This window comes from Chrysemys picta, chromosome 14 (genome assembly GCF_011386835.1).
Source record: "Chrysemys picta bellii isolate R12L10 chromosome 14, ASM1138683v2, whole genome shotgun sequence".
NCBI classification, from domain to species: domain Eukaryota; kingdom Metazoa; phylum Chordata; order Testudines; family Emydidae; genus Chrysemys; species Chrysemys picta.
In genome coordinates, this window is record NC_088804.1 from 42,646,047 (window position 1) to 42,664,171 (window position 18,125).

General features: G+C 59.8%; 2 protein-coding genes across 10 annotated transcripts; one reads left to right on the forward strand and one right to left on the reverse strand.

Annotated features, from left to right (window-relative positions):
* Positions 1-68: 68 nt before the first annotated feature.
* On the reverse strand, positions 69-6,248 carry LOC101951299 (chromosome transmission fidelity protein 8 homolog). 8 transcript variants are annotated; one of them, XM_065567412.1, is made up of 5 exons: positions 6,126-6,246; positions 5,136-5,254; positions 3,311-3,347; positions 2,932-3,049; positions 69-2,730 (listed from the first exon to the last, which is right to left on the reverse strand). In XM_065567412.1, exon 5 carries the CDS (start codon positions 2,507-2,509, stop codon positions 536-538), a length of 1,974 nt encoding a protein of 657 aa, XP_065423484.1. In that variant the 5' UTR covers positions 2,510-2,730; positions 2,932-3,049; positions 3,311-3,347; positions 5,136-5,254; positions 6,126-6,246; the 3' UTR covers positions 69-535. The 8 variants fall into 8 exon arrangements, with proteins under 8 accessions (XP_065423484.1, XP_065423483.1, XP_065423486.1 ...); XM_065567411.1 differs by having other exon boundaries at positions 5,136-5,237; positions 6,126-6,236; XM_005310584.4 differs by having other exon boundaries at positions 1,279-2,730; positions 5,136-5,237; positions 6,126-6,230.
* A 16-nt stretch (positions 6,249-6,264) lies between these two features.
* Positions 6,265-17,895, forward strand: UTP4 (UTP4 small subunit processome component). Of its 2 annotated transcripts, XM_065567410.1 has the most exons (17): positions 6,265-6,400; positions 6,446-6,609; positions 7,507-7,698; positions 8,660-8,744; positions 9,425-9,514; positions 9,923-10,134; positions 10,508-10,679; positions 10,782-10,873; positions 11,346-11,442; positions 12,374-12,438; positions 13,262-13,384; positions 13,648-13,807; positions 14,307-14,413; positions 14,677-14,772; positions 15,336-15,521; positions 16,271-16,381; positions 17,691-17,895. In XM_065567410.1, exons 2-17 carry the CDS (start codon positions 6,451-6,453, stop codon positions 17,805-17,807), a joined length of 2,064 nt encoding a protein of 687 aa, XP_065423482.1. In that variant the 5' UTR covers positions 6,265-6,400; positions 6,446-6,450; the 3' UTR covers positions 17,808-17,895. The 2 variants fall into 2 exon arrangements, with proteins under 2 accessions (XP_065423482.1, XP_042707986.2); XM_042852052.2 differs by having other exon boundaries at positions 6,282-6,609; positions 16,981-17,895.
* The last annotated feature ends 230 nt before the right edge of the window (positions 17,896-18,125 follow it).

Sequence of the window (18,125 nt, forward strand, 5' to 3'; positions counted from 1 at the left end):
GAGGCAGGGTCGCTGCTCCTCTCCCCACCCCAGGGCGCTGGGAGGACACAGAGACAGTGCAGGCCCACTGACCCTCCTGTCACTTTTATTCAAGGGGCAGGAAGAAGGAACACAAAACCAGCACAAAAAGTCAGTTGGCTCTTGGCTGAGCAGGAAAGGTGATGCCACCTGCTGTCTCCACCAGCAGCTGGGTGGTCGGGGTTACACCCCTTGTTTCAGTTCTGAGCACTAGTGCCAGACCGAGGAGATGGGGGCGCCTGGATTCCCTGCTGTGCAGGCAAGGTGGTAGGGCTGGAGTCGCTGGGCCTGAGATCTGCATTCTCTGAGGAGTGCGTCACAGAAACACAGTGCTCCACCACATTGAGGAGGACGAGAGGCCGCTGGCCTCCAAACCCTTGGAGTCCGGAACCCAGCAAGGCTCTAGGAAAAGCTGAGACTGTGCTAGGCCCCAAGTTGTTGGCAAGGCAGGTGGCAGGAGTATGGCTGCACTCTTGATCTTCTCTCTGAGAGCCCAGGGTAGGGGGTCAGGAGAGAATCAGCACCACCGCAGCCTGGCTGTGTTGTTAATGGGAGATGGCAAAGTCCCATTAGGAAAGAGGACAGCTGGGTTCGCAGCCATGGGGCCAGCTGGCCTGGGGCAGGGAGTTGGGTTTGGCCCCAGGGGGCCAGGTGGCCTGGGGCAGAGAATTGGGTTTGGCCCTAGGGGGGCAGCTGCTTTGGAGAAGGGGACTGGGTTCATGCTCTGGGGCTCACCCACCCTGGGGAAGGGAGTCCGGTTCACACTCTGGGGACCAGCTGCCCTGGGGAAGGGAGATTGACCCAGGGGACCAGTAGGTCTAGCATCCAGCATGACAGGCCCCTGTGTGATGGGAGCTGTGTTCATGCCCAGGGAGCCAGTTCTTGGAACTGGAGCTGGGCTCATGCCTAGGAGGCCACCAGCCCTTGGGCTGGGAGCCAGGTTCATGCCCAAGGGTGAGCCACCCCCTGCAATGGTAGCTGGGGTTGCACTTGAGGGTCCTCCTTCCCTTGGAAAGGGGAATGGATTCATAGATAGGGGGTCAGCTGGTCTAGTGGTGAAGAGGCCAGTCCCCCTCGGCATGGGAGCCAGGCCCAGGGCTCCAGTCCCCCTTGGCATGGGAGCCAGGCCCGGGCCCAGGGCTCCAGTCCCCCTTGGCATGGGAGCCAGGCCCGGGCCCAGGGCTCCAGTCCCCCTCGGCATGGGGGCCGGGCTCGGGCCCAGGGCTCCAGTCCCCCTCGGCATGGGGGCCGGGCTCGGGCCCAGGGCTCCAGTCCCCCTCGGCATGGGGGCCGGGCTCGGGCCCAGGGCTCCAGTCCCCCTCGGCATGGGGGCCGGGCTCGGGCCTAGGAGGCCACCTGCCCTCACAATGGGAGCTGGGCTTGGGCCCAGGCTCCCAGTTCCCACTGAGATGGGAGCTGGATTCGGACCCAGAATACCACCTGGCCTGGGGACTGAAGCTGGGCTTGGGCCCAGGGCTCCAGTGCCCCTTGGGATGGGAGCCGGACTAGGGCCCAGGAGGCCACCTGTCCTTGTAATGGGAGCTGGGCTGGAGCCCAGGAGGCCACCTGCCCTAGGAACGGAACCTGGCCTGGGGCCCAGGGCTCCAGTCGCTGTTGGGACGGGACCTGGCCTGGGGCCCAGGGCTCCGGTCGCTGTCGGGACGGGACCTGGCCTGGGGCCCAGGGCTCCGGTCACTGTCGGGACGGGACCTGGCCTGGGGCCCAGGGCTCCGGTGCCCCTTGAGATGGGAGCCGGACTAGTGCCTAGGAGGCCACCTGCTTTAGGGATGGGAGCGGGGTTGGGGCCCAGGAGCCCACCTGCTCTTGGAAGAGTAGCTGGGTTCTGGCACACAGTGCCAGTGCTCCTGGGGGTGGAAGTTGGGTTAGTGCCAAGGAGGCCACCTGTCCTTGGGGTGTGAACTGGGCTTGGGCCCAGGAGGCCACCTGCCCTTGGTAGGGGAGCTGGGCTAGCACCCAGGAGCCCACCTGCCCTGGGGAAGATAGCTGGGTTTGGGCCCAGGCCTCCAGTGCCCCTTGGGATGGGAGTCGGGCTAATGCCCAAGAGGCCACCTGCCCTGGGGAAGGGAGCTTGACTTGTGTCTGGTGGTCGGGTCCCCCTTGTGCTCGGAGCACAGTTCTGGCCCAAGGACATGGCCCCACCGGGCACAATAGCTGGAGTTGTACCCAAGAGGCCACCAGGCCTTGGCAGGAGAGCCTGGCTCATGTTTTGGAGTTCAACCCCTCTTGGGATGGGAGCTGGGCTTATGCCCAGGAGTCCGGATGCTCTAGGGAAGGGAGCTGAGTTTGCCCCCATGAGCCCAGGCCCAGCCCCACTTGGAAAGGGAGCTGAGTTTGCCCCCATGGGGCCAGCGCCTCTTGGGAAGGGAGCTGAGTTTGCCCCCATGGGGCCAGCCCCCCGCCCTCGGGACAGAAGGTGGGCTCGTGTCCAGGGGGCAGGACGCTCTCTGGTATGAGGCCGGGGTTCTTTCATACTTTCTTGGGCACGTTGGTGATGATGGGCTTGGGGCGGGTTTTGAAGAGGAGCTTTGTCTTGATCAGAGCCGTCACCAGGTAGTGGGCAGCTGCCCCTGTGGGGCTGCGGTCACAGCCGTGCTCACTGGCACCACGTTTGGTGAGGACGGCGAAGGGCTTCTCCAGGCGCACTACCTTCCCATAAAGAATGTGATGGCCCACGATGAGCACAGGGACCCCCTTGGGAAAGAAGAGATAACAGGCACAGGGTCAGAGCCCTGCAGGGACCAGGCTCCCTTCCTTTCACTACAGCCTCCTTACCCCTTCCACAAGAAGATGGACATCAGAACCAGGTGCAGCCTTCGTGGGAGCTGCCGTGGCAGAGGACTCCCTACAGCTGCTCTCCCAAGCCTGTAAGGAAGGTAAGGAAAGCTCCCTCACCTCTCTGGTGTAATACAGGTCTCCCAGGAGGTTTCCAGCCAGTCCGGTGCTGTAGCGAGCCTCAATCTCTCCCTGCAGCTCCATCAGCACCCACTCTGCCAGGCCATCAGCCCCATCACTGAAAGCAAAGGGCTGGGGGTTACAATGTCCTAAGGGTCGAAGGGCCAGGAGGGGGATGTCCACACAGAGGCTACACTACAGAAAAATGTGGCAAGCCAGGTCCACTAGCTCTCTGGTTTCTGTGCAATATCTGGGTTTAGACACTGACCAAGAGCCTTGCTGAAGCGTGTTCAGAGCCCAGTGGGACACAAGCTAGCTCAGAAACTGACAACTCCTCACTTCCTCACACTAGCACAGGAAGGAGTCATGCCACACTCACCTGGAAATCACAATCTGCACCATGCTCCACTTCTCCTCTGCAAATCGAAGGAGACACAGATTCATCAGCAAATGGGGCTGAGGGACCAGGCACCTGGTCTGAACCTCCTGGGCCACTAGGCGAGAAGTGACCACCCAGCTGTACCTGGGGAGGGGAGGAGTCCACTCTCTCCTCATTGCCAAGTCTCATTGTTTGAACCACTTATGGCACAGCCCCCAAGAGACCCTTTGATGCACACGCTCCCTTTGTGCCCTAAGGGGGAGTGATGGGTAGAGCAGCGATTATTTTGTATTTTACTGCCACCTACTGCCAAACTCGGATAATGTTCCGGACAATGGGTGATGCGATATGCACAATAGAAGCGGCTCAATGTTGTGCTCCCCAAAACAGCCAGAGGGAGTCTCCCAGAAGCAGGGAGAATCACCAAGAACATGGCATAATGACCTGACTGCAAGGGTAGCAAGTGGCTGGCACATACCTGACCCTTAAGATTACACTCCAAGCCACAATATGTTTGTTTGATTGTAACAAACAACGGAAGAGGCTGGACTACCAGATGGGATGTTCCAAGATCATTTTCATTGGAAACAACAGATGGGATTTGAACACAGGCAGATGAGTGACTAACGTGTGGCTCCACCAGGCCTCCCTTTTACACAGCACCACACTGTCTCAAAGCCAGTTTGCTTAGATGGTGGATGTCATGTCAGCAAAGTGCTTAGAAGAGGCATCCTCCAAATACCTTATGGATCAGCAAGATTGTGTAGTTTCCTTGGCTGTTTGACTCCTGTCTTTTACTTCATTATAGTTAGCATGGTGGGCCCTGGATCCCAACACCCCTGAAGCAGAGCTCAACCAGCCCAGACTGCGAACATTCTCCTGTAAAGCTAGAATTAAACTATCTTATTGTCTGTAATTCAGGCAGCCTGAAGTGTGTGATGTGAACTCCCCCAGACTATTCAGCAGTGAAAGCTGGGTCCATGGGAGTTTGCAGGGGAAAGGAATTTTCACTAATATCTCAGACTTCTAAGTATTAATCTCTACAGAGGCTAATTAATCATTTCTTGGAGATTGATATATTAGGATAAACTCGTAACAATAACATAGACTCTTGCAAATTAAAACTGGAAAAGCTCCTTTTGCTCCCACTGAGTCCATCTCCCAAGGGCCGCAGCAGGAGTACTCCATGCAGGACGTTTTCTGGGGCTTTCTCTGAGCTAATTTAAAGTTTCCCAAATGACAAGATTTCTGCCCCTTCCTTGAGAGTCTTCCATGGCCATATACATCTCACTGTCACTAGCTCTTTCCTTCCAGTCAACCTAAAGTCCCCCTTGCTTAATTTCATCCTATTCCTCCTACGTACATCCACCTCTGCATAGGAAAGTAACTTCTATCCCCCCTTGGTGTTTACACTGTTTAGATACAGGAAGATTTATGTCCCCCACCTTTATTGTCACATAGCCAAGTTAGTTCCTTCTTTCCTCATAAATTAATCGCTCCAGCCACTTGTTTTTCTGATCTGAATTCCCTCCAATTTGTTAATATCTTTTGGACAATTTGGTGCTCAAAACTGAATGGAACATTCCAGGTGTGCTTGCATCAGAGTTGTGTAGAAAGGGGCTATTTTAAAATGATTATTAAAAAATTAAACAGATCTATCTTATAGCACTTTCCATCCTGAATCATTCCACTTGCATTACAAATTTTAATGATATACACAGTGGAATCACAACACAGGCCACTGCAACACAGCCACCTCTTTGGTGGAACAAGTAGCTGTTTGACTCGATTAGTGGAAATCTTTACTCTCTAAAATGTAACTTACTTTCACAGAATAGTCTTATTCCCAGGAAAGGGAGTTCCGTTACTAATAATCCTCCTTTCCTCTGCCTCTTGTTGGCATTCGCTACAGCCAGACTTGAAACTCCTGCATAGAAACACTCCCTGTTTGCAATTGCACATGAAACATCAGACTCCCAAACCCTCTCATGACCCGCCTCCTATTTAATCCTCCAGTACAGACATTCTAATCAGGAGCCAACCGGCTCTGCAATGAAACTAAGGCAGTGTGGGGAAATGATACTTCCCGTGGGGACAGTACAAAAATGGATGTGCCCCATAAAACTCAATCAATACTGTGCTTGGGCCCAAGGCGCTCTACAGCCTACAGGCTGCTGTCCTGAGCCATACCCAGGCTCAGTGTGACACAGAATAAGGGAGGGCTTCAGACCTCAGCCTGGGAATGGTGGCCACAGGCTGCACAGTTTCTCTCCATGCCACACCCCAGTGAGGTTCTACCCAGCTGTACCCTCATGCCTCTGCTCTCCTTCCTGCAGCCTGCCCCAGCTTCTCTAGCCCTTCCCTCACCACCCTCCCTCACCGGAGCCCCTTCGCTAGCCCCTCCCCCACCACCTTCCCACAGCCCCTCCCCCAGCCCTTTCCTCCTCATCCTTCACCAGAGCCCCTTTGATAGCCCCTCCCCCACCACCCTCCCTGAGCCCCTCCCCCAGCCCTTTCCTCCTCATCCTTCACCAGAACCCCTTTACTAGCCCCTCCCCCACCATTCCCCCAGAGCCCCTCCCTCATCACCCTCCCCCATCCTTCCCCAGAGCCCTCCCCTCCTCATCCTTCCCCAGAGCCCCTTTACTAGCCCCTCCCCCAGCCCTCCCCCACTCATCCTTCCCCAGCCCCCCTTCACTTACCCCTCCCCCCTCCCGTTCACATCCTCTCCCCCCCACCAACATCCCTGTACCACCGCCCCTCCCCCCGCCGGGCCCCCACCATCACCCCTCGCCCCGGGGTCCCTCGTCCCGACCTGCAGGAGGGGCCGTCGACGCAGCAGGCCCGGGCGAGGGAGCAGGGGCTGCCTGGTCTCCCGGCAACAACCGAACCTCCCGCCGCTGCGCACTTCCGCCCGGCCGGACCCTTCCCCTCGCTTCCGGTTCCGGGTTGCAGGGCGCGCACGTGGGGAGGAGCTGGAGGAGGCGGAGCGGAGCGGAGCGAGCCGGGCCGGCCGGGAGAACCTCTCCTTCCCCCGCCGCCTGCGCGGGGCCACCCCGGGGCGCAGGGTCGGCTCAGGCCGGCCTCGGTGCGGGAGCCGGGAGCCGGGGGGGACGGGACCCCTGACCCGCCGGGGCGGGATGGGGGAGTTCCAGGTGCACCGGGTGCGGTTCTTCGCCTACGTGCCCGCGGGGATCCGCTGCGTGGCTCACAGCCCCCGCTCCGCCCGCCTCGCCCTGGCCCGCACGGACGGCGCCCTCGAGGTCTACAACTTCGCTGCGAACTACTTCCAGGAAAAGGTAACGGGCCGCCCGGAGCCGGGGTGGGGGTCCCGCCTCCGGAAACCCATGGGCAGCCCCCACCCAGAGCTGCCATCCCGGCCCGAATCCAGCCTGTGCCTTGGGGAGAGAACCGGGGGTGGGGGGAGCCCTAGCTGGAGCCTGAGCGCCCACTGGGGCGTGCGTGGGGCCGGGAGAAGGTCCTAGCCGCCCCCCCCCCCCGAGCAGGACACCGGCCCCCCGCAGCTCTGGGATTTCACCTGCCCCAGCCGCAGTCTGGGCCCCGGGGCACCCCGAGCAGGCAGCTGTCACCCTTGCCTCGTGTGTAGCACACAGTCCTGAGCAGCGGTGAGTGTCAGTGGCTTTGTTGGGCTTCAGCTTCTCGCTCACGATGGCACGGGGGTCTCTCCAGCTAACCAAGCAACCCCCCATTGGCGAGATTTCATACAGGGATGGGAATGGAACATTCCTGACCCCCCAAAGCCCTGGGGTAATGGAGGAGTCGGAAATGTGCCCGGGGGGGAGGCTGGGAGCTGCTCAGGACAGTGTTCCGGGGCTGATTCAGCCCAACCTGCTCGCCCGGGGCCCAGTGGCTTCGCTGATCTGGCCACGCGTTGGGGGCTAGTGGAGGAGCTTGGGGCCCGTCCCAGCAGGCAGCGCTATAGGGAAGGGTACAGCTGTACTGGCTGCCTGGGAGTGACTAACCTCTACTAGCTGGTGTAGAGGGAGCACTGACTGGGGGCGTTCTCAGCCCTGGTCCTTCCACTGGGGATTGAGGTAGGGGAATTCCATAGGAGCAGAGGATGGGGGACACAAAATGAGACGTTGTCCTTATATGGTGCTCAGACCTGGGCTGTCTGAGCCCGGGTCGCTTCCAGGGGAAGCAGGATGGTGGGATTCATCTGTGCATCTTTTCAGGGTATCCCAGGCCATGAGACGAGATCCACAGAGGCGCTGTGCTGGACAGCTGGGGATCGGCTCTTCGGAGCAGGCCTGGGCGGAGACATCAGCGAGTATGATTTAGAGAAGCTGCGAGTCAAGTACTCCCTGGATGGCTTTGGGGGCCCCATCTGGAGCATGGCGGCTGATCCCAGTGGCACTCAGCTAGCAGTGAGTACCTCTGGCTGGAAGATCCCGGGGAAGCCTGCCAGCTCTGTAGATTGGTTCTGCCATTGGGCCAGGATGTCACTTCTGGCTCCTGCTGGCCTATGGAGCAGATGAGGTCTGCCTCCCTTGCTGCTGCTCCCAACTAGCAAGCTCCCTGGTGTTCTGAAACCCAGGTGCATACTCGGATTGTCTTCAGTGCTACACTGCTGTCCAGCCTCACAAGGCATGATGGACCGGGTCTGTGGGACTGCTTGGTGCAAGCCACAGACAGTGCTGAGATTAGGGGAGGGGGAGAATCATACATGTTGGTTCCGGGGAGTGATGGAGTGGGGACTGCAGAATTTTCTTCCTCCTGTCGTGGGTTGGTGTGCAGAGCCCCTTCCTACTACCACAGATGGCAGTGTGGTGTAGGGACTGTGGGGCTCCGCTCCCCCCCTGCTGATGGGCTGTGAGCAGTGCATCTGGGCGGGGGCTGGGGGTGGGCATAGAGAGCCGGGTGGGTGGCATCATAGTTGAGTGGTGGTGAGCTGTGCCCATGAGGCCCAAGGGCAATTTGTTCTCAGAACTACTTCAGCCCAGAGTCCGGGCTGCCCAGCCCCGGGCCCTTCCAGAGCGCAGAAGGGGCTGAATGTAAATCTCTGACCAGCAGGAAGCCGAGTTGTGGTACAATCTCTTCCCCTTGTGGAGATGGAGGTAGAGGAGTTCTGTGTGCTAAGCAATACTCCTCACCAAACAGTGGGGCAGGCCGGGCTGGCAGTGCGGCGCCGTCCTGGCCTTGCTGGGTCGCTGTGCCAAGCACTCTACTGTGCTGGGAGCTAGAACTTTGCTTCCGAGTTTCCATGTTCAGGCAGTTGGGGAGCCCGTCACTACCTGCCCTTGGCAGCAGACAGGTGGGACGTGAGCCAAATAAGGGCTTTAATCATCTCTCTCTCGTGTTGTCTCCTCGCTCGCCTGCCCTCCATAGGTTGGCTGTGAGGACGGGTCAGTGAAGCTTTTCCAAGTCTTGCCTGATAAAATCCAGTTTGAGAGGAGCCTGGACCGGCAGAAAGGTAGATTCGATGGGGACAGAGCATGGCAGAGGCTGATGGGGAAGGCTGTGGTTGGGGGGAGTGATGAAGGGGAGGCTACAGAATCTACTTCCCGCTCCCTTTAAATGCCCCAAGCCTGGTCCTCCGCAGCTCTCTCTGAAGCCTGCCCCACCTGCCCTGGGTCAGCCGTGGGACTTGTGTTCTCCATTCCAAAGAAACAACTAAGATGAGTTGAATCTGCTTCAGGTGGGACCCACTGCCACCAGGGAGCCCTCCAGAGGCCCCACACTGCGCAGCGGGAGTCACAGCCTGCCCTCTTCCCCAGTCAGGTGGCCATGGATGGGGTCTTGTGGGCGGAGGGCAGTTAGAAGGGACAATGTGGTCACTCAGGAGTCCAGGGTGTGGGTGTGGTGATGGGGAGGCTGGTGCACACCTCTCTGAGACAAACGTGTCAGCCTCCCATGGACCCAGCTGGCCCTGCTTCCGAACGGTCCTCTAGCTTAGCCTGTCCCAGCCCTGTACCCTTGCCCCTATTGGGAAGGCACAGCACCTTCTATTTCTGCCACCCAAGGCTGGGGATTCTGCCCCGTGGCACTGCAAGGCAATTGCTGAGTGCAGGCTTGCACTGAAGGTTGGGGGTGAGGGGCATTGCTCTGGGTTGGCTCATGTGAGGTCTCCTTCCCTGCTGTGTAATTCTCCAGGACGTGTCATGTCCCTCTCCTGGCATCCCTCTGGGACCCGCATTGCTGTTGGCTCCATCGACCTTCTCCGAGTCTTCGACGTCAAATCAGGTGACTAGGAGCGCCCAGCAGAGGCGTAGTGGGGAGTGTTAGCGTCCAGGTGCCCCTGAGTGCCGGATGTGCTGGTGGGATGTCCACGTGGGCCGTGTGCTCGCCCTCCCATTCCTGCGGCCCGGCTGCTGACTCCCTTCCCCCAGCAGAGTTCAACTGCACCAGACAGAGCCAGCTGTGCCCTGCGGACTCCAGGCCAGGTGGGGTTGCTGGTCCGTGTACCGGGCATTCCTGATGCAGCTGAATGGGGCTTCTGAGCAGATCGCCGTGGAGGAGAGGCTTGGAGCCTGGCATATCTGTCATGTTAACGAGGGGCCCAGCTCACGCCCCTGCCCCCACCCTGAGCTGTTAGCTCCCCATGGCCCCAACCCCCCTCTCCACTGCTATCCGAGGTTTTCTGTTTCCCAGGCCATGCCATCCAGCGGATCCTGGTGGACCGGCGCCTGCAGGGGCTGTACAGCCGCGAGTGCGTGGTGTGGAGCGTGGCGTTCCTGTCCAACGGCACCATCGTCAGCTCCGATTCGGTGGGGAAGGTGCAGTTCTGGGACTCGGAGAAAGGAACCCTCCTGGAGACCCACCCAGTCAGCAGCTCGGCTGTGCTGTGTCTCGCTGTGTCTGAGGTAGGAAGGGCCTGGCAGCTCCTGGAAGGCCCCGTGCGTAGGCTGGGCAGAGGGGTGGTGACCATGTGGGCTCTGCGCAGGGACGCTAGTAATCTGGGATCTCACCCCTTATCTGCAGCATCTTCTGTGACACTGTCTGACCCAGAGCAGCTTGGCCAGGAGCCATCCCCACCTGGTTAAAGGGCACTGCAGGCTGCTGGGGTGGACGCTGCACTGGCTGGGAGCTCGCCCATCTCCCACGCTCTTGGGAGCTGTTGGGCTCTATCCAGTACCTAGTGCGATGGGGGTTCACATCCCTTCCCTTCCCTTGGCACTTCCCAGCCCTTCACTGTGGGCACGGCGAGCTATGGCTGTTTGGTTCCCCCCCCCCCAGGAGGAAGACAGCATCGTGGTGGGCACTTCGGAGGGGGCAGTGTACCAGTTCCAGCTGCTGCCGGTGAAGTGGGGCAGTGCTGAGAGCAAGTGGGTGCGGACGAAGCCGTTCCAGCATCACACCCATGACGTGCGGGCCGTGGCACACAGCGCAACAGCACTCATCTCTGGAGGTACGGGGTGAGGAAGCTGCACCAGCCTAGAAGTGGGGCTCTGATCGCTTCTGGGCTTTGCTCAGCACAGTTTAGCCACCTGGTTGTCTCCTCCTCTTTCAGGCCTGGATGCCCAGCTGGTGATCCGCCCGCTCATGGAGAAGGTGCATGGAAAGGGCTATGATGCTGCCCTCCGGAAATTCACCTTCCCCCATGTGAGTGCCGCGCCCCGTGAGCTCTGCCTCTGTAGTCCCGCTCACCAAGTCCCTTGCTGGAGCCACTGACTCCCGTTTGCTTTGAGGTCCCCAGAAATGCAGGCCTGGGTCACTCCTGCTCTTGGGGTTGCTCCAGAGCCGGCCCTTCCCTGTTGGACTGTCAGCCTGGTCCCTCTTCACCCTTCCCGGCTCCAGTGGGGTGCTGTGCTGGCTGGGGAGTCCCATTGCTGGGGGTGGCCCGTGCCACTTGCTGACCTGCTGGGGAGAACGGGCATCAGAACGTGCTGAGTGACAGTCTGGAGCACAAGAGGTGCCTGGCCGGCTTCCCACGTGCCATGCAATGATCCTGGGGGGTTCTGCACCCACAAATAGGAGCTGTGCGTGCTGGGCTGTCCGGCCGCTGGCCTGGCTTGCCTCGCCCTGCCCTGTTACCTGGGGGCCTCGTAACTGTCTGACTGTTGGTTGGTTGCAGCGACGCCTCGTCTCATGCGCTAAGAAGGCTGGGCTCCTCCTCTTCCAGTTCCCCCAACACCTGGAGCTCTGGAGACTCGGAGCCACCAATTCCGCAGGTAAGACCACATGAGGGCTCCCAAGCGCTGATTGAAAACCAAATCTGTCCTTGGGATCTGGCAGAGTGAAGTGCCCGAAAGGGAATTTCTAGCAAATCCATGAAACGAGTCCAGTGCAATTCCTAGGGGCGAGTGTCAATGTCACCAACCCCCTCCTCCCCTGCGGTCTCTAACCGGCCCCCTTTTGTCAGCCTTGGCAGAGAGGGCAACGATGGCTGTGCCTTGCCGGCATGGCCTGCAGGAAGTGCCCACCGCTGCCTGTGTCTCTCGAGTGTGTCAGTTTCCAGCAGCTGAGTCCAGCCTGAAGAAGGTTCCAAAAAGAGAATGCTCTTGGCCTAGGAAGTCGAGATGTAGTTTTGTGACTGGAGGGTCAAAGAGCCCCTGCCTTGGCCCCGCTGGGACTCCTAGAGCCTGGGAGGGGCCTGAATGGATTGGCTTCAGCGTAACCTCTTGCCTGTTAATCAGCTGTTTCAGCCACATGCAGGGGCCTAGGTAGCATCCTGATAATTGACACTAGGAAGCGTTCCCCACTCTGGGCACAGGCTGGGGGGCTGGTGCCACTCCCCTCTCTTGCTTGCACATGCAAGCAGAAATCATGTGCTGCCCACATAAAACCACTGTACTCAATGTCACGCGACACACCAAATCCCTGGTGTGCCAGCGTGTGTCACGGAGGGTTGGCACAAGTGCTGGGAATGGTTCAGTAGAGTTCAGTGTGGCAGAGCTGAGCCCTGGGGTGGGCACCTCTATGGGCAAAGCTCCCCCCTCCTGCTACGGTTCCCGGCATCTTGTGGGAGGTGCTGGGTTCCGGCCAGGACGGATCATCAGCAAGTCTCTCCCCGTCTGTGCCGTGGAGGGTTCGGTAGTGACCTGAGTTATGCTGAGCTCCTCAAGCAGCATCGGCACTAAGTGCTCTTGGTTCTTCTCCCAGGGAAGGATGGTGATATCCTGCCAGTTTCCCGTGCCCCTGAGCACTTGCTGCAGCTGAAGAGCAAGGTAAGGCTGAGCAACTTCTCCAGAGAGGGTGCCACCTCCCCATTGCCCTGGTGGCTGGGCCTGGCCTAGGCCCCAGCTGTCCCCAGCTATAAGTTTTCACATGTGCTGCGCCTGGGGTGGCGTGAGAGTTACAGGAGAGTCAGAGAGAGTAACAGGGCGGCTTGGCCACTGAGTGAGCCTTGCCCGGTCTGTGGCCTCCTCGGCCCAGGGCACTTCTGAGTTGCTGGCAGATGCTGTGAGGCAGGAGCACTGTGCTACCGGCCCGTTCTCTGAGTCCTGCTGCACTGCGCTCCCTCACGGCCGTGTCTGCTGTCGAGCCCCCCTGGGTACGGGAGCTAGAGGGCGCCGAGTGGGTTGCCCCGGCTGCCGCAGGGGGCAGGTTGGGGGCTGGAACGCTCTGCACAGAGCATCGGGCTCTGACAGCAAGGGGAGACCGGGTGGTGGGGAAGGCAGGCCCTGCCATCCCACGGGCAGCTCTCGCTCTCTGGCCGGCCCTGCCTCCGCCCTCTTGCTGGGACGAGCTGCAGCTGATTTGTCTGGTTACTGAGAGTCCTGGTCCCAGAGGGGCCCAGCATGTGACAGTCCCACAGCGAAGGGCAGACGCACCCCACACTCCCCAGGATGTGTGCGGGAAAGCATGGCTGTTATGGGACTCCTTCCCGTGGGGAGAGCCCCTCTGACCTCCGCAGTGCAGTTCTGCTGGCAGCTGTTCCCAACCGTTAAATGAGGGCACCCGTCTGCGTGTGGGGTGCAGGTACCTTTGGGGCTAATACAGACGGTGGCTGCTGGCCAACCCAGCCTCAGCTCTCTGTGTGGTTCCCAGGGCCCGGAGCACATCTGTTGCAGCTGCATCTCGCTGTGTGGCAGCTGGATCGCCTATTCCACGGCCTCCAGGCTTCATCTGCACAGAGTGCACTTGGAGAACGGCAGCGTCAGTGTCAAGAGGGTGAGTACAGGCCCTGCTGTCGGGGGCTGCCCTGACTGACCGTTGCTGATGTCACAATGATGGGGCGGCATTAGAATGGGTTCTGTGGGATTGCGAGTTGTGTGATGGAGTGGGGGAGGGGAGACCGCGATGGGAAGGGAAGGACCTCGGTCCAGTGCTCCCTTGTAGCCAGCTGGAGGGCCATGGAGCCCTGAGCAGTGGGTGTGCCTTGCCACCTGCATGTAGGAAGTGAGCGCTGACTCCGCTCTCCTGCCCTCTCCAAGGTCTCCAAGGTGCCCAAGCTGCTGTGCTCAGCCCACCAGCTCCTGTGCTCCGCCGACTCCACCAGTCTGTTCGTGGCCTCCGATCAGGGTGCCGTTCATGTCCTCAAGCTCCTGGAGCCAGGGGGCTGCGGGCACCTGCAGACCCTCCGCCCAAACTCAGGTATGCACTCCCTGCAGCTCCTGGGTGGCTGCAGGTGGGAGCAAATTTCAAAGGATCCCCAGCTCTCCCCAAACCTGTGCCTGGGGCAGTAGGGAGGCTAGCCCTGGGCTGAGCCATTCCAGCCCCACTGCCTTCCCTGGGGCTTTGCTGGTGGGGGGGCATTTTTTTTCCCTGGGGCAGCCTATGAACGCCTACCCCCCATTTGAGATGCCCAGAGTACCCTGGAGCTGCTCCCCCTCACTCCTGAAATGGAGCGTGTCTCGTCCACACTCCCTCGGACTCTGCTGGGTTTGCTCACCAATCTGCCCCCAGTGCCCTGATGTGACCTCTGCCGAGGTCACTATGACTAGGTGCATGCACCCCTAGGAAGAGCCTGGTGGGGGACAGCGATCCCCTATTGCTTTGGGCCGGGGCTGGATTTGGGGTGCCCTGCACCCCCATGGGGCTAGAGAGGAAACGACTGGTGCTGAGCAGCGTGGCCGCTCTGACTCTCCTGCAGGAAGCGCCGAGGCTGTGTACCTGCTGGCAGCGAGCGCGGATGGGGACTGGCTGGCTGCCGCTGGTGGGGACTGGGAGATCAACGTCTACAGCCTGAGACACTTCAAGGTGAGAGCGGTGTTAAGGGTGCCTCCTGTGGTGGGGGGGTGAACCTGCATGTGTTCTGGGGGTTGGCCATAGCCGGGAGACCAGCCGACTTGGTGCCTGGGCTCTTTGGGGCGCTCTAGGTGCATCACTGCCTTCCAGAGGGCAGAATCCTGGGAGTGTCTGCTGCGATCTGGTGTCCATTGCAGCTTGGACTGTTTGGACACTGCGAGCCTGGCATTTCGGTCCCGCGGACGTCCGTATCTCACCCTGTCTTCTCTTCTCAGCCCCACTGCACGGTGCCTGCCTACAACTGCGCGGTGACTGCCCTAGCCATTCACCCCGTGACCAATAACCTCGTCATCACCCACTCGGACCAGCAGGTAGGAGCTGTCCCTGGGTCTCATCTCCTGCACAGGCTTCCCAGTCTCACCTGCTGCTCCGCTTCCCGTTAACTGCCCGTGCTTGGGCAATACGGACTCCATCCCGCCAGGGCGCCATGCCTGCCCTCAGAGTTGGTTCCTTGCGTCCAGGCTCTCAGGAATGAATGCACCCCTTAGACTGGTTTGTGGGTCACTGTTGCAGTCGCTGGAGTTCCAGTTTAGGGATGTTGGTATTTACCAGCCACAGTCCGGGTGTGAAGTTGGCAATGTCTGATGTCAACCCCGTGACAGGGAATTCTTCCCATTGTGGGCACCATCCTTCTTGCTGCCAGCTGAGTGGTTTGGGGCTGGACTGGCCGGGACAGGCCACCAGTTGCCTCAGTCCTAGAGGGGAGGCTGGGTCAGGTCAGCCCGGGCTGTGGGATGGTGGAGCAGCCCGGCAGTTCCTGACTGCTCATCTGGCCTTCAGGGGAAGGGTGGAGGAGGGACTTGGCCAGGGGTATGTCCGTCTGTGTCTGGGGCTGTAATCCTGTTTCTTCCCGCCCCTCCCCTGTGCTCTGCAGGTGTTTGAGTTCAGCATCCCCGACAGAGAATACACCACGTGGAGCAGGAAGGTGCAGCAGCACGGGCTGCATAAGGGTTGGCTGGAGCGGGACATGCCCATCACCCATATCGCCTTTAACCCCAAGCAGCCAGCGCACATCCTCCTCCATGACACACACATGTTCTGCATCCTCGACAAGTCACTGGTGAGCCCTGGCCCTGGGTCACTTCTGTGAAGCAGCTTGTGGTACAAGGTGGGGCGAGCAGGGAAAGTTGTTCTGCCAGTTAGGGCCTTGCCCCACAGGGTGTCTGATCAAGGGACGTTCCCTGGAGTGCAAGGCGATGGGCATCCCCATGGGCGTTCAGCTGCGCGGCAGCTCCTGTGACTTGCACAAGCTGCCTTGTTAGCAATGGCTGAGTCTGGGAAGGGGAGCGCTGCAGGGGAGTATGTGGAGTGTGTCGTCCCCCCTCCCCCATGGGCTTTCCTGATACCTTCTGAAGTGGCTCTTGTAGCCGCTGGTGGTGCTTGGCCTTAGGGTGGCAGGTCGCACCCCTGGCAGGCATGGGGCTGTCACATGGGCCTGGTGCCTTAGCCCGGGATGTTAGTGTGCCAGTTGGTTTGGGAGGGGCAGCAGCAGGTTGGGGAGTAATGCGCTGAGTGTGCACCCGCACAATACAGGGGCTTGTCCTGTCATGTGCAGGATGGGGAGTGCTCCCCGTTTGCAGCCTGTCTTTAGCATAGCCTGTGCCAACGGACAGCTCCCCAAGGGGCTTTGATCTCGATAGAGTGGCTGTGCCTGTGTGCTTGGCCTGTCCCACCAAAGCAAACCCCCCCCCCCCCCCCCCCCCGAGAGGATTCTTTGTTGGGTGGGAGCAGCGGGAGGAGTGGACCAAACAAAGGGATGGGGGGCTTTGTGGAGTGTGCTGAGACACACACTGTGGGCTTTCTCCCCAGCCTCTCCCTGACGATGCAACCCCGCTGATGAATCAGACTAGCTTGAAGCAACTCTCAGAGAAGGCCAGGCGGGGCCATGCTCACGCCTTCAAGATCTGCAAAAAGTACCAGGTGAGTGTGCTAATGTGAGGGCCGCCTCTGGGGAGGGATGGGCGGCTGCCTGCTGGGCCCACAGCTCACCCCTGCACCCGGTACGGGAGCCAGGAGAGCTTTTCCTTGTGCTGAAGTTCACACACGTGTGCTGGGAGGTGCTGCGCTGCAGCTCTTCCCTAGTGGGATGTTTACTCCCCGGGGACTAATGCCAGAGCTGAGATTCCAGGGTAGCAAGATCAGCCCCTGGGTGCCCTGCTAGCTGGATGGCTCTGGAAACACCAGGGTGGTGCCGGAGAGCTGAACTTGATGCCCATGGGTTTTGGGGTGGGAGTCACGGCTGCTCCAGCTGGCTGACACATGGAGGCTGGAGCAGGCTGGATACACCCGTTCCTTGTCAGTCAGTGGAGGGAGGTCTGGGATCTGTTGTTGGAGGAGGACTGCGCCTGTCTAGCCCCTGAACTGCCCCCAGGGTCAGTCAGTTCTCACACGGGACGTGATGCTGATGGGACACCGCATGTGCACACACGCTCTCTGGTGCTTCGTATAAAACACAAAGGCTTGAAACGTGCTGCCAGCCACGGGAGTCGGGTGTAACCCTCCCTCCCTCCCTCCTGCAGGGTCTTGGGCAGTAGAGGTAGATGCTCAACTGCCCCAGGGTCTGGTGCTGCGTTGGAGCTGCGTCTGTTAGATGTTCTGACGAGCTTGTGGCTTAACTCTGAGCAGCCACCCCCACATGCAGCTGATCCAGGCCAATTCTTTGGCCTGCCTGGGTGCCTCCGGGAGAGGCTCGGAGTCCTGCTGAGAGGGCCAGAGACAGCACTTGTGCCCCGGTGTTTCTGACCTGAAATCTCTCATGCTTGGGAGGGTGAGGGGGGTGGTATTGCTCCTCTTTCAGCTCCTCCCCAGCAGGACAGACCTCTGGGATCTCCCAGGCTCGCTTACCAGCTGCTGGGTGTGCATTTCTATGAAGCAGCGTCCCTTCTGCCAGCTCTGTCGCACAGACCTCTTGAACCAAGCCGGAGCTGCCTTGCTGGAGGCTGGTCACTACGGAGCAGTATTTGCCCATCCCATTGACCTTATACAGCAGTAGGTTGAGAGGACTTGATTTGAGGATATGGGGCTGCCTGGTGTAGGGAATTGCAGGGTTTCAGAGGATCTTAGGCTGACGACTGCTCGTGTTCCTGGACCCTGTGGCTAGGAACTGGTCTGGCAAGGCTGCTGGAGAGTTGATTCATGTTACTGCAGCGGCTCCTGGATGCACTTGTCAGAGCTGCTTATGCTGTTCCGAGAAGAGCTTTAATCTTGTCGCCCTCTTCCTGCCCTGCAGCCCCTGCTGTTTGTGGACCTGCTGGAGGAGGGCTCCCTGGTGGTGGTGGAGCGGCCCCTGATGGACATCAAGACACAGCTGCCCCCACCTGTCCAACAGAAGAAGTTTGGCACCTAAGAGCGGAGCTGGGTGCTCTGCCAATGGAGACTCTTTGTACTGTTGCTTCCCTGGGACACGCGTAATAATAAACCCCTGCTGTTCTGTAGGCCTGTGCTGTCGAATCTCCTCTGCCCTGTTGGGCTCCCTGCTTTCCTAGCAACTGAGATGGCTCCAAGGTCAGGAGGGATGGGCCCATCAGCACTCCTGGGGCTTCTCTCATCCACATCTGACCCAGCAGAGGCTGGACCTGACCCCAGGCCCCACTTCCTGGAGGGTTACACCAATCTCTCCCCCTTTTTGGTAATCGTCGACCCCATGCTCGCGGTCGGCAGTGGC